The sequence below is a fragment of the Bison bison genome, unplaced genomic scaffold (assembly GCF_000754665.1).
Source record: "Bison bison bison isolate TAMUID 2011002044 unplaced genomic scaffold, Bison_UMD1.0 scf7180017851711, whole genome shotgun sequence".
NCBI lineage: Eukaryota > Metazoa > Chordata > Mammalia > Artiodactyla > Bovidae > Bison > Bison bison.
The window spans coordinates 124,172-137,655 of NW_011482284.1; the positions used below are offsets into that span (position 1 = coordinate 124,172).

Genomic DNA, 13,484 nt, shown 5'->3' on the forward strand with positions numbered 1-13,484 from the left:
CCTTCTCCAATGCATGAAAGTGAAAAGTGAAAGTGAAGTCGCTCAGTTGTGCCCGACTCTTAGTGACCCCATGGACTGCAGCCTACCAGGCTCCTCTGTCCCTGGGATTCTCCAGGCAAGAGTACTGGAGTGGGGTGTCATTGCCTTCTCTGGCCCAGCACTGCTGCTGCTGCTGCTGCTGCTGCTGCTAAGTCGCTTCAGTGTCCGACTCTGTGCGACCCCAGAGACGGCCCAGCACTACTGTCTGTTAATTAAAATGACAGTGAAACTCCATTGAACTGGCTCCATTTGCTTGTTTAAGGGAAACGTTTAATTTTACTGATGAGAGGTCCCAGCAGTAACTTGAGAGCCTACACACCTCTGGAGGTCTTGGCAGAACCAAGTTGTGCCAGGAAAACCTTTATGGGAACTCATGGGCAGGTGGGAAGGTTTGCTGGCTGGCCGTGAGCACGTCGTGCCCCTCCACAGGCATCTGCCTCAGCCCCTGGACGGTGGTGCCCGGGCTAGCCACCATCGGTCCCTCACAGCCTCTCTGCTTGCAGGGCTGCAAAGCCTCCGGGAGGAGAGCCAGGCGATCGTCCAGAGGAAGCCGCGCCTCCCCGCAGGCCGGACAGGATGGCTTCTAATATTTTTGGACCAACTGAAGAACCTCAGAACATACCCAAGAGGACCAACCCCCCCGGTACGGGCCTGTGACTCTTTAATCCTCTGGCCTCTACCTGCTCTCTTTTATGCTGCTCTTTTGATAAAAAAAAATCTCTCTCTCTTTGTATCAGTCCTTTCAAATGCTTTCTGGTGTGGCATATCCCCTGCCGTCAGTCCTGGAGAGGAAGGGAAGTTTGATCCCGACTTAAGCTCTGTGTCCTCCAGGTCGTTGTGGACTTGCTCCTCACCTGTGAGCAGATAGTGGCCGTGTGCAGGCGCCGAGGCGGGCACACAGGCACGTGCTGGGGCTCTGCTCCCCACTGGGGAGGCTCCCCGCATCAGCTGATGGACTCCTTCAGGTTCTTGAACTTGCCTGCAAGCTGTGTGTTCAGAGTATTCTTAATCAGATTGTGAGCAGGATTGAAACTAAATAAAAAGGACGGCTCAGCCTGGCGTGCAGCCCTGCGGCTTCTCAGTCCTTACGCACCCTTTAGTGGCTCCAGTGGGAGGAATCTCAGAAGAGCCTTTCTCTTGGCTGATGGCTGGTCCAGCCACTGTGTGTGAGTGACCACACAGTGGTAGTTACCTGAGGGGCCTTCCCCATCTGTGTCCACACGGGAAAAGCAAGGTTTGTACCATCCTTAAAGGTCTGAGAGATGCAACACAGAAGTAAGTGTTTCAGACAAATGATGAAGTCAAACAGAACTGGAGCTGGAACTGCTCCCTTCCCTGTCCTGATGCTGGGTACAAATATCGCTTCACAGACCTGGAGCAACAAAAGCAATGGATGCAAACGCTGGATTTTCGTGTGGTTTTCAGTGGTCAGGTGGGGTGGAGGTTTGCAGTATCTTTGGATTTAGTTACGGCAGAGAAGCAGGTGGTTTTGTTGGGTGTTTTTTTAATTTTTGGTTATGCTGAGTCTTTGTTGCTGCACGTGGCTTCTGGTTGCAGAGCACAGGCTCGAGGGCGCACGGGCCTCAGTAGTTGTGGCTCCCAGGTTCTGGAGCAGCGGCTCTAGCTGTGGGGCATGGGCTTAGTTGTTCTGCGGCATCATCCCAAACCCTCCGGACCAGGGACTGAACCTGTTTCTCCTGCATCGGCAGGTGGATTCTTATCCACTACACCGCTAGGGAAGCCCAAGAAGCAGGTGGTTCTTACTGAGGAACATTCTCATGCACCCAGTTGATGGGTGCAGAGCCCGAGTGCTCAGCCCTGCGCATCCTTTGTATCAACCATGTGCTGTGGCAGGTAGACTCAAACGTGGTCACCTAGGGGTGGGCACGCTGGCTGCCGGGGCGTAGCACCGTGGCGTCTGCAGCTGTCTCTGGGGCTTCGGGTTCTCTAGGAAGTATGCCACATGGGGTAGTTCTGCTTTGCCAGGCTCTTGAAAATCTATGACCCCTTGGCAGCCTGGCCTCCTACCCAACTAGAGAGTTAGAAAACCAAAGTGTAACAACAGCCTGGGGGCACCCTGTGCTGAAATCTCTGCTCCGCGCGGTCCTGTTGTTTTGGGTTTGTTCTCTGTCCTGCCAGGGGCTCTGAGATGAGAGCTGAGCAGTTAACAAATGCTGGAATCCCCTCCGCCTCCCATCACCCAGAAGCGCATTTTAACTGGTGAATGAATTAACATGGAGAAACACTTTTTAAAAAGGAAGGCAGGAAGGAGCGAGGGGAGAAAATCACCCGTGATGAAGTCTCACCGGCAGCTGAGAAGGGAACCTGCAGGTGCATCCCGCCCGGCAGACTCACCCCGTGGACTCTGGGGAGGTCCCCTGCCGCCCGCCGACTAATCGCGTGCGGAACAGGGGCCTCACTGCTGGCTGGCCCTGGACATGGACCTGGGCTGCTTGGTACCGTGTGTCACCTACTCTCCTGGTTTAGACCTGAAGGTGGGGATGGATGTGGGCAGGCTGTTTGGTGTTTGCAGGGCTTGTGCAGGGTGCTGGCTGTCTCCACAGCCTGGGGAGATACATGATCCCCTCTGCGGGGGAGCTGAGGCTCAAGTCCACCGGCCAGTCTGGGCCTCAGCTCCCTGGCAGCAGAACTCGCCATTGGATACAGGTTTTCCTGACTACCGGCTTACCTCCAAATACTCCAAGTGGGGCCGACTTCCTGAAACGGCATCGCCAGGTCAGTATAAAATGCTGGTGCTTCTTTGCCTGGTCTTCAGACACGTCTTCCAGGGCGTCAGCAGCGCCCACTTCCCACACTCCACCAGCACAGGGTCGTGTCTCCTGAGATTTGGGTCTCTAAAAAGTGTATCTTGGATTCATTTTTCTCTCGTTACGAATGAGTTGAGCATCTTTTCCACCTTGAAAGTGGAATTCATCTTTCAGGTAAAGTGTTGAGTAATAAACGCACAGTGTGATTACTTTTCATAAAGTTCAAAACAGAACCGTGGTGTTTTTCGAGCGTGTACTGACGAAGGTGAAGGGGAGGGAACCTCCAGTCAGACTGACCCACGCTCACCTGTGATCATTGCTGGAATGTTTGCTTTGTTTGTGTCTCAGGAATTTCTCTGCGTCGTGTTTCACAGTTTTTAAAATGTCTTTAAATGAGCAGTGCTTTTAGCCAAAACCTTCAGATTGAGTTGCTTTTATTTTTGTCTTGCATTTTAAAATAAGCAGAACACTCTCTTAGAATTTCCTTAAGCGTGACCAGCAACAGCTCAGTAACAGGCACTCGGGTGGCCTTGGACAGCAGCTTTTCTGCACTTTTTGGCCTGGATATTTTTGCTGATGACACCCAGTAACAGCAGCGTGTCTGGGAGCTTCCTCTCCAGGCCCTCCTCCGCCCAGCCCCTGTGTGCTGACTCCAGCCAGGTGCTGTCCTACAGTTGGTAGTGGCTGAGCGGGACCCAGCCCAGGGCCTGTGGGAACCTGGGCAGCTGTGGCTGGGACTGGAAGGCTTGCGATCAGCCTGATGTGACGTGGATGTGTGCCTTTTCCTGCAGTCAGACCCACCTGTTCTCTAAGCTTCTCCCACCCCAGAAAGGGTTCTCGTGCTGGGTTCTGTCCTCAGAGTTCTGCTGCTCGCCCGTCCTGTCGGTGTGCGTCATAACAGCCGAGAAGTGACTGGAAATTTTAACTTCTTGGAGGCAGTCAGCAAAGATCACTGCTGTAAAAATGTGCACATTTAGAATCCTAAGCTCCCACACCACTGCTGCCACCCCAGTTGGGGGGGGCGGAATAATGGAGTACCAGTGCCCTTTATCAGATCCAGCTCTTTAAGGACACCCTTCTGCCTGCAGCATGGAAGCTGTGTGCCGTCCACACTATCTTGCGTTGTTTCACTGAGCAGTGTGTCCAGCATTGTGTGAGCGTTGGACACACACGAGCTGCAGTGAATCTTGACTCCTCTCAGCGCCTTGAGGCGGGAGGGGCCTTTATTACCACCGCTCTGAGGGTGAGGAATGGGCACAGAGGGGCTGGGTAACTCGTGCCTGGTCTCAGCTGCGTGTGGAATGCTCCTTCTTTCTCCTGTGAGATTGTAAATCTTAGCTCGGCACTCGGTGGAAGGGAGGCGCTGGTGTTTGCTGATTGCAGGGGTGACTGGCCGGCGCCATGTGCTAGAGTCTTTCTGTTTAATGTCAGCATCTACGTCCCATGTCTATGCCCCAGCCATCAGCTTATAAGAACTAACATCTGAGATGCATATTTTCAAAGTAGCTCGTCAAATCGTTTCTGTTCGTCAGCAAAGATGTTAAATATCTGTAATTCACTGGCATATCTAATTGTCATTGAAAGTTCCAGCCAGATTGAGGTCAGGAGAATGACTAATAAATGTTTTCCAAATTGCAGGTTTGCCTTGAACAGGGCATGTTAATTCAGTTCTATCCATCTCACCTCAAAAGTTAGCAGCTGTTTGCCTTTAATGTATGAAAGAACTTTTCTGGGTTTAATGCAGAAGATTCTTGAGCAGAAAAATCTGAAAAGTTCAGGGTTAAGGACACTCTAGAGGAGAAAATGCTGTTTTAGACCACCTGCCCGTCTTGCCCCTCACAGCCAGCCCAGTGCAGTTCAGGTCCAGTGATGAAGGCCCAGCTGACCCCGAGAAGGGGCTGGGTGTGATGTGGGTCTTTCAGGATCCCTCGTCAACCCAGTCACCTCACCCTCAGCCTGAACTCAGGACTGGTCACCGTGAGGGGAGGTCTCTGAAGTGACCAGTGTGGAGGGGTTGGGTGGGTGTTCCGGGCCGCTCACCACTCTGCTTGTTTCTGCAGGGGGAAAAGGAAGCGGTATATTTGACGAATCAGGGCCTGTGCAGACTCGACCGCGTCTGAACCCACCGGGGGGCAAGACCAGTGACATTTTCGGGTCCCCCGTCGCTGCTGCCTCACCCACGGCGCACCCAAACAAGCCCAAGGTACGGATGCGCTCAGAGGGCAGGCCTAAGGGTGAGAAAGGCAGAGCTGGTGCCAGGCACTTGGCTAAAACTGTTCCGAGCGGGTATGGCGTGCCTTAGGAGGAGACAAGGCGGGTGACGTTGCTTTTCCTGGCTGCGGCCATTAGTCATCGGGGCTGCCCTGAGTCGTCGGGGAGTGTGCTCCAGCCTCGTGATGACGAGCCCTGGGGGTCGCTGGTGGCAGGGGCGGCCGACTGCAGGCAGGCCACCACTCTTCTCTACGAGCCACGAAGAACTGCTGAGGATACTGATAAAACTGAACTTAACACGGGGAGCTTACCTCTCGGCAACATTTCACTGTTGTCATCAGTCAGTAAGTAGAATAGCTACACTGGATTAAAATTCACCAAATACTTAGAATTTATGGGTTCCCGCTCCTATTTTTAAAAATCTAGTTTGTCCCCTTTGGAGAATGTCCATTTGGAAAACTGCTGACGGATAGAATCAGGCACTTATTTAGCCAGTGTTTCTCCATGAAATGTACGTACCTCAGGATGACAGCTTCTAAGGGAAAGTTTCCTCATTCTAAAGTATTCCAGCCCGTAAATGACGAGTGAATAACAGAATTCAGAAATGACCATTTTGCAAGCTTGTAATGAAATTGTAGATCCAGGAAGCGATCATCAGTGGCTGCTTATACATCAGAAAACAGGACACCTCCAGAAATGATGGACTTCATGCTAGAAATTCATCACGGGCCACCTTTGAATTCTTGTCAAAACAACCAAACTGAATCCAAGCAAACCTCCTATTAATTGATGACACAGGGATTCAATCAGAGTAACGCCGAATATAGGAAACAATATGGATTCCTTTTCAAAGACTGATGGTTGGAGAATATGTCAAGAACCCCTACAGTTCAACAGCAAAAAGACAGATACATAGCATACCCAGAGATGGGTAAAGGCAAGGGGGAGAGATGAAATGGAAATCTGGGGTCGGCAGATGTGAACTATTCTATATGTGATGATTAAACAAGGTCCTGCTGTGTAGCACAGGAAGCTATACTCGATAACCTGTGAGGAACCGCAGTGAAAAAGCTTATAAAGAAGAATGTATGTGTGTATAGTTGAATCACTCTGCCATATAGCAGAAATTAACACAGCATTGGAAGTTAACTATACTTGAAAAAAATAAATTTTTAAAAATAAAAATTTCAGAACCAAAAAAGGGAGGGGGCAAAGGATGTGAATAGACGTTTCTCTAAAGAAGACATCCAAACGGTCAGTCAGCACATGATCGGTAGGGAGATGCAAATCAGAATCACAGAGAGAGACCACCTCACACGTACTGGGATGGCTGTTAACAAGACAAAGTAAGGAATGGTGAGGACGTGGAGAAATTGGAACCCTCCTACACTGCTCTGGGGAATGCATAATGGTGGAGCCACTGTGGAAAACAGTTTGGCAGTTTCTGAAGAAGTTAAAACACAGAATTTTACTGTATGAACTAGCAGTTTTAGGTATATAACCTCAGTTGTGAAAACAAAACAAACAGATACTCGGGGAGACCTGTTTTAATGCATTGTTCTCAGTGACCAAAGGGTGGATACAACCCAGCTGTTCCATCACCAGATGACTGGGTGAGCCAGATGTGCTGCGCCGCGCACATGCTGGGGATCGCTCAGCTGCAGAGAGCAGCGGGGTTCTGTCACACGGGTGGGCCGTCAGTGAGAGTGCGTGCTAAGGTTAAACTGGACCCTGCTTGAGACGTTTAAGGAGTCATTAATTTTTGCAGTTCAAAGAGCTGCATCTTGGAACATTTATGGATCAGTGAAATATGGGATTTGCTTTCGAATCAGCCAGTGAGGGGGGTGGGGGCTGGAAGCTGGCAGGACTCTGGCCGAGACCAGAGTGGAGGCGGGCTGTGGAGCAGGGTTACCTGGGGGCTCACAGGACTCTTCCTGAGGCTTTGTTTCCGGTTAAAACTGTCCAAATAGACACTTTTTAAAGATAAAGTAGACCCGGGTCACCCGCACCTTTCTCCTCGTCCACCTGAGCAAGGCCGCAAGTATCCGAGCAGCGGATTGACCTGGGTTTGCCTCGTTGCAGGACCACGTGCTCCTGTGTGAGGGAGAGGACACGCCAGACCTCAGAGGTGAGCTCACTGTCCGTCCCTTGCCCGGGCTCAGCTCTGCGGGCGCTGCTGGTGGACCGGGAGGGGTCCCTGTGCCCCAGCCCACCTGCTGATGAAGACGGCAGAGTTGTGACCGTGGGCGGGTTTTGTGTAGGGAGGAGGCAGGGGAAATGGGCTCAGTTACTCAGTGACAGCATTCCTGCTGGCTTTTCTGCACCTCCTGTCCGTGCTGGTCAGTCTGGCCTCAGGCCACAGTGTCCTCTTCTAGAAGCTGATCTTGTATAGTGAAGAGCAGAGGTCCAAAGCCTTTAATGAACTCTGACCAGAGGCTACACTGGCAGCGGGGGGTGGGGGGGTGGGAGGGGTGGGGGGGTGGGAGGGATGGGGGGCGGGGAATGCAGGGCTGCACGTTGCAGGGCGGCCTCCCCCAGGTCACCCCACGGTGGGCTGCCTGCTCGTGGGGCTGGGTGTCAGGCTCAGTCCCCAAGTGTCCCGACCTGACTGGATGCTAATTTCTGCTTTCAGTTGATGAAGAGGTGGGAACGGGGTCAGTCAGGAAGTCCAGGGAAACCTGCCTGGGCCCTCCACTTAGGACGAGCTCCTCACCCTTCTCACTCGCTCTGAGGTTTTCTTGTCAGACTTGAGGTGGTAGGGAGCAGCACCGAGGCCAGCCAGCAGCGCGGAGACAACCCCTGGGGGTTCCCCCGAGGATGGCTCAGGGCCTTCCGTTCTGACCTGGCCTGACACCATGCCCGTGCCTGCTGCTCCAGGGCACAGACTTTGGTTCGCGTGTGCAGCTTGCCTACCAGGTGGTGGGCAGCCACTGACAGGCCCTGTGCTGACTCTGTCCTGCAGCCAGTGCCTCACCCAGACAAGAGCCAGGCGAGCCTGGCGGCCCGAAAGAAGCAGCCCGCGTCCAGGAGCCCGCGCCCGCTGTCGACAGCCACGAACCCCGGCTGGGCCCCCGGCCTCGCTCCCACAACAAAGTCCTGAACCCGCCCGGAGGCAAGTCCAGCATCTCCTTCTACTAAGAGGCCTGCCGTGTCCCATAGCCAGACAAGAAACTCCAGAGATAGGATTTCAGATAGTGTAGTTCCTTTAGCCCGCAGGAGAGGGTGGGGAGAGGGTCTCGGGTGGACACCTGAAGCTGCCGTCCTGTTCACGGTCGTCTCGAGATGAAGACCCACCTTCTGGACTCCGAGGGAGAAGGCGGGGCCCTGGTGTGAGAGGAGCTCCCAGGTGGGCGGGAGGGGAGTGGAGCCAGACCAGTTGCCCCCAAGAAGTGGGGTCTCACGTCCGTGGTGTGTTGGCTAATTGGGTATCTAGGGATCACTAACACAGTAGCAGAGCTTAAAGCCTTTGAGAAAAAACCAAAACCGCGGGTCCGCCACTACGGGACAGAGGAGCCACTCCGGGAACTTGTTTGGCCCCAATGTTTTTCACCTCCGTTCCAGAGATTTTCTTGAAACGTCTTGATTGCTTTTCCTCAGCAGCTGTCAACAGAAAACCAAAATGCTGTGTTCCGTCATACACTTTATGGAGGGATTTTGCACCCTGCTTCTGCCCTCTCAAACCTCAGCCAGGTCTTACGTAGGAATCTCTGCTTTTGTCCACGAGAGACTGGTTTAGACTCTTTACAGGCAGTCTTGCTTGTGAGTTATTCCTTTTTTCCTCATCAGCCTTAAGTCTGGGCCTTTACTCCTCACCAGTGATGTGGACTGCTCCCTTCACCAGTGACACTTCCTGTCGGCAAGACCACTACCTTCTACAGGACTTTAAAACTACCCAGACGTGTCCAGGCACTGGCGTTCTTGTTCCTGTGTCCTCTATGTTCCTGCTGACAGTGGGAAGAATAGATGCCTGAGAACCCTGGGTTCTTAGGTTTGGCTTCTTTGGTAATAGCTCAAGACCTATTCTCAAGTGCCAGCTTTACTTCAGTAACTGTTGACTCTGATCTGTTTCTGACACCTTTCTAGAAAAAAGTCTGTCGCTCAGGTACACCAAAGAGGAAGGAGAGTTTTCTTAGCCCACCCTTTTAAAGCTTTGCAGAACCTCTGGGCCATATTCAGTTTCCAGACAAGACTTAGAGACCTTAGGCCAGGAGATTAAATAGTTGGGCAGTAAATTCTCAACTGGCTCATTCCATGGTATTTGCCAGCAGAGATGCCAGACTGGCAAGAGTTGTGATGCTGTAATCTGTCAGATGGAAGTTTCTCCCATTGAGCCTCTAAAGGGCTACAGTGTCAGTACCTGTACTGCAGTCACGAGAGACCAACAGTTTGGGTGGGGGGACTACTGGTACGAGTGCCTACTAAGTTCATACAGGTGCTGGAAACGTCTTCATTACTACAGTGTGGCCACGCTCGTAGTGGCCTGAACACTCCAGTGCCTGTGGGAGCTCCCTGCCAGGCTCCACACCCTCCACCAGTGCTGGGGGTCCGCATGGTGCTTGCCAACCAAAGACCCGCTCCTGTCCACCTGCTTACTTTGGAGCTGAGAAACTCTCATTCCATGTGATTCTCTCAAGCACCTCCTGTCTCCCTCTAGCCTTCAAGTGGTCGTTTATAAAAAAGTTGTCTGGAATTCAGAGCATTTTTTTCCCCATTAAAAACTGACGTAACTGGTGATTAGCTTTTAAGCTCAAACTCACTGACTTACACAAGTTACAATGAGATGTTCCAAAAGTAGATGTGAACTATTTATAACTCTTTTGTTGTGTTCTTTAACATACAAGAAAACAATTTGTGAACTCCATATTGGATGGCCAAGAAGACCCTGACATGCTGCTGGCCCTTGGGGCTTCAGTCTTACCGTCAGCCGCACGAGGGGAAGAGCTTTCTAAATCCGTCCCCTCGCAGGGACTTTGGGGCAGAGCTGGGAACCAAGGCGGGCGGGCTGGGGGAAGAGATCACCACCAGGGCAGAGCCCAACGCAGCAGGACCACGTCGCCTTACTCTTGTCCCCAGCTTCCCTCTTCCTTTCCCTCCTTGGGGCTGTGGGCCTGGGTTGAGGGAGCTGGGATGGTCTGGTCAGGGGAGAAGCCGCAGAAAACTTTGCTCCTTTGAACCTGATGGGGGAGGCCATTTGTATTTAGAAAATGCTGTGTACATTGGGGATTGCCTGTGTTTGGGAGGTTCATTAACTCTCTGCATCCTTTTCTCAGCCTCCAAGCTACATTGAGAAATTACTGGTCTGTGTTTTTCTTAAGCCTTAAAACTTTTTTTACATGCATTTGGTGCCAACTTTTTTGTAAAGCTGTCATTGGAAACAACAAACCTGCGCTCACATCACAATGTAACCTTGAGAGGAGCCTGTTTTTTCACAAGGCAGGAGTGGGTATAGCTGTTGAATTAAACTTAGCAATCATGTACTCATGCTTGTTGGTCATGTGCATAGTGTGTGTGTGTCCACTCGAGGGTGGGCGGGTGGGCAGACGGTCCTGTGTGCTCACGTGTTCCCTCTGCATCCATTCTCCAGAGCTTGAACTCTGCTCCTTTCCTCACAGCTCTTCATTGGTTGAAGGGGTTTGCCTTTTTATTTATTTATTTTTAAGCCAGAAGATGCCCAAATTAATCTTCTGAAAGTTTATGGATTCAAGGTTTTTTCATTTGAAAACCAAAAACTTAGCTTATAAAACAATGGATGGGAATGTGGCAGTGTTCTTTTAGTTTCTGTAAATTGAAGGTAACGATTCTTTTTTCTCTTAACACCACTCATTTTCCTGCAGAACTTGCCTCTGAGTTGACTTTGAAACTGCCCTGAAGCCTGGCCATGAATAGATGAAAGTGGAGTCGCTCAGTCATGTCCGACTCTTTGTGACCCTATGGACTGTAGCCTATCAGGCTCCTCTGTCCATGGGATTTTCCAGGCAAGAGTACTGGAGTGGGCTGCCATTTCCTTCTCCAGGGGATCTTCCTGACCCAGGCATCAAACCCGGGTCTCCAGCACTGTAGACAGATGCTTTACCAATTTGAGCCACCAGGGAATTCCATGAATAAAGTGCTGAGCTATTAGAATCTGCCTGTAGATTTGCGTCCTATAGAAAAAGCATAGATTGTTTTTCCTTTCTATATATTAGCCATTTTCATATGTCCTGCAAGCACATTTGATATCCTTACGTGTATTAAGTGGACTGGGGGGAATGGAGCTACTTAGCCTGCCTGGAAAGCCCCCTAGAAGAAGCTTCACCCCGTTCTGCCAACTACCAGGGCCAACCAACTACCAGGACAGCACTTAAGAGAGAAACCCGACATAGGTGACTTGGCACTGTCTTCACTTGTTCATCTGAAAATGTTTCTGAGAGTGCTGCGTGTGCTCCCGGGACTGGGTGGGGCAGTGGCACCTACTTGTAGCAGCTGCTCCAGCCGCGGCCAAGCACTGAGGCCTCAGCCTCAGTGAGTTGTCGCAGCCTGTTTGTCTCCAGAGGCCAGGCAGTGGCTGAGTCAGAGGACCAGGGTGGCTCCCCTACGTTATGGGGCAGAAATGAAAACACCTAAGGGCTCCCTCTTCAGTTCCGTGCCTTGTCTAGAAACACACTGGCTCTTTTGACAGTGAAACTTGTTCTAACACCTTTGTGAGTCGAACCCTGCAAGGACGTCTGTCTCATCCCAGGTTATCCTGTTAATTTCTTCTGAACTTTTGTTATGTTCTTAATCCTTAGCATTCTTGGAGCTCGGGAATGAAGTTTCGTGTTATGTGTGTGACTACAAAGTACAGGCATTTGGGATGAATACTTAGAAATTAAAGTAGAACTTTTGAAACCTGTGTGTCTGGACATCTTACATTTTAGGGTCTTAAAATGAGAAAAAAAAGCTGAATAGCCAATTGTCTTTACAAATCTGAAAGGAAGCAAGTTCTAATTCAGTTAGCTTGAGCTCTGAGTGTGCTAGTATTCAGTAAGCATCAAAAATTATCCAGCATATCATTTTGTTAAAACTTTATTTTCTCTAACCAATTTCAAGTAATCTGCCCAAACATGTGAAAACTAATAAAGTTGATGCCAAATCATTTGGCCTCTCACTGCTGTGGTGGCTGCTGTACTCTATTAGATATTGCAGTAACTCAAAAGGGCCTACATTTCCCGGAGAGGACTAGGGTAGAAATCTAAAACATTCCCCAAAACATTCACAACCTTCCTCTGTAACTTGTTCACCAGAAGAAACATTTCATCTGTCCTGGCTTATCATTTTGAGAAAATAAAACTAACATGTCTATATTTATTGCATGCTTAACTATTTGCTAGAGATGATACTAAACTCCTTTCATGGTCTTCCTAATGTTCCCAGTAGGTTGGTAATTGTTTTAGGCTCAGTTTTCCAGTTGGCCAGGATCAAACCCCAGGCAGGCTGAATGTGAGACTGAAAGCTCCAGCCTTTACTGAGTGGGGCGGGTGAGCATCCATACAGCAAGGGGAAGAATGTGAACAGTATTTAGGGCATGACCCAGAGGAACTTTCATGGGTGCAATCAGGTTAGTGGACTTTGAAGCACTGCATCAGGAAGGACAGGGATAAAAAGCATTTCTGTTGGCACTCAGCTGCCACTCATGGGTTTTTGATCAGGATTCACACCATCTGTGTGGTCCCCAAAGCTGAAAGTGTATGTCTTGGGTTCACGGTCTCATGTCAGTGGAACAAAATGGAAATCAAGTGGCTAAAAGTGGAAGAAATAAGGGCCTATAAAAACTGGTAGAATTAGTCAAACAGGACAAATGGAAACTTAACCGTTGAGGGACTTCCTGCCATCACTGCAGGGGGCACAAGTGCCATCCCTGGTCGGGGGAACTAAGAAGATCCCATGTGTCCCGCACCTCCCCAAAATCGCTGAAATTAAAAACCTGGTGTAGGAGTTAGGTTACACAGCTCAAGTGAAACTGGGAAATAAGTTACACAGTATCAGGACACAGAAGTGAACTAAATGAGATTTCGTTACTGGATTTAGGATGAGCCGTCAACTTGCGGAGGGAACACGGGAGGGCGCGGGCACTGGGGAGGGAGTTGGGAAAGCCTACTCAGGAGCACGCACTGCGGTGCAGTGAAGGTCCACCGCTACCAGGCCGGCACCGCGGGCACCTCAGGGGAGGGAGGGGCGCGCGAGGATACCGCCCATTTCTTTGTAGGCAAGGGTGGACACACGGACGCTCGCTAAGTTCCTAAATCGTACAGGGTCATTTATATATACTCTTCGGAGAGACGCCGTCACTTTATAAAAGTCCACTCCGGCGGCACGGGCGATACCGCCTCGGACACGCGTGACAGGAAGCCGTCCCTGCCCCGCTCGACTGAGCTTCCGGCCCGGGGACGGGTTTCCTCCTACGTCACGGCCCCTGCGACCCCTAGCGGCTCAGCGCCGCGGGGCTCC

The 13,484-nt window shown here is 51.0% G+C and overlaps 1 protein-coding gene across 1 annotated transcript in view; it reads left to right on the forward strand.

The window, feature by feature from the left end:
- Positions 1-10,501, forward strand: part of HN1L (hematological and neurological expressed 1-like) — a 12,974-nt gene extending 2,473 nt beyond the window's left edge. Inside the window, exons 2-5 of the mRNA XM_010851271.1 lie at positions 543-682; positions 4,868-5,010; positions 7,101-7,146; positions 7,981-10,501. Coding sequence (XP_010849573.1) covers positions 543-682; positions 4,868-5,010; positions 7,101-7,146; positions 7,981-8,156 — 505 coding nt within the window. The 3' untranslated portion in view covers positions 8,157-10,501. The remainder of the gene's footprint in view (positions 1-542; positions 683-4,867; positions 5,011-7,100; positions 7,147-7,980) is intronic.
- The last annotated feature ends 2,983 nt before the right edge of the window (positions 10,502-13,484 follow it).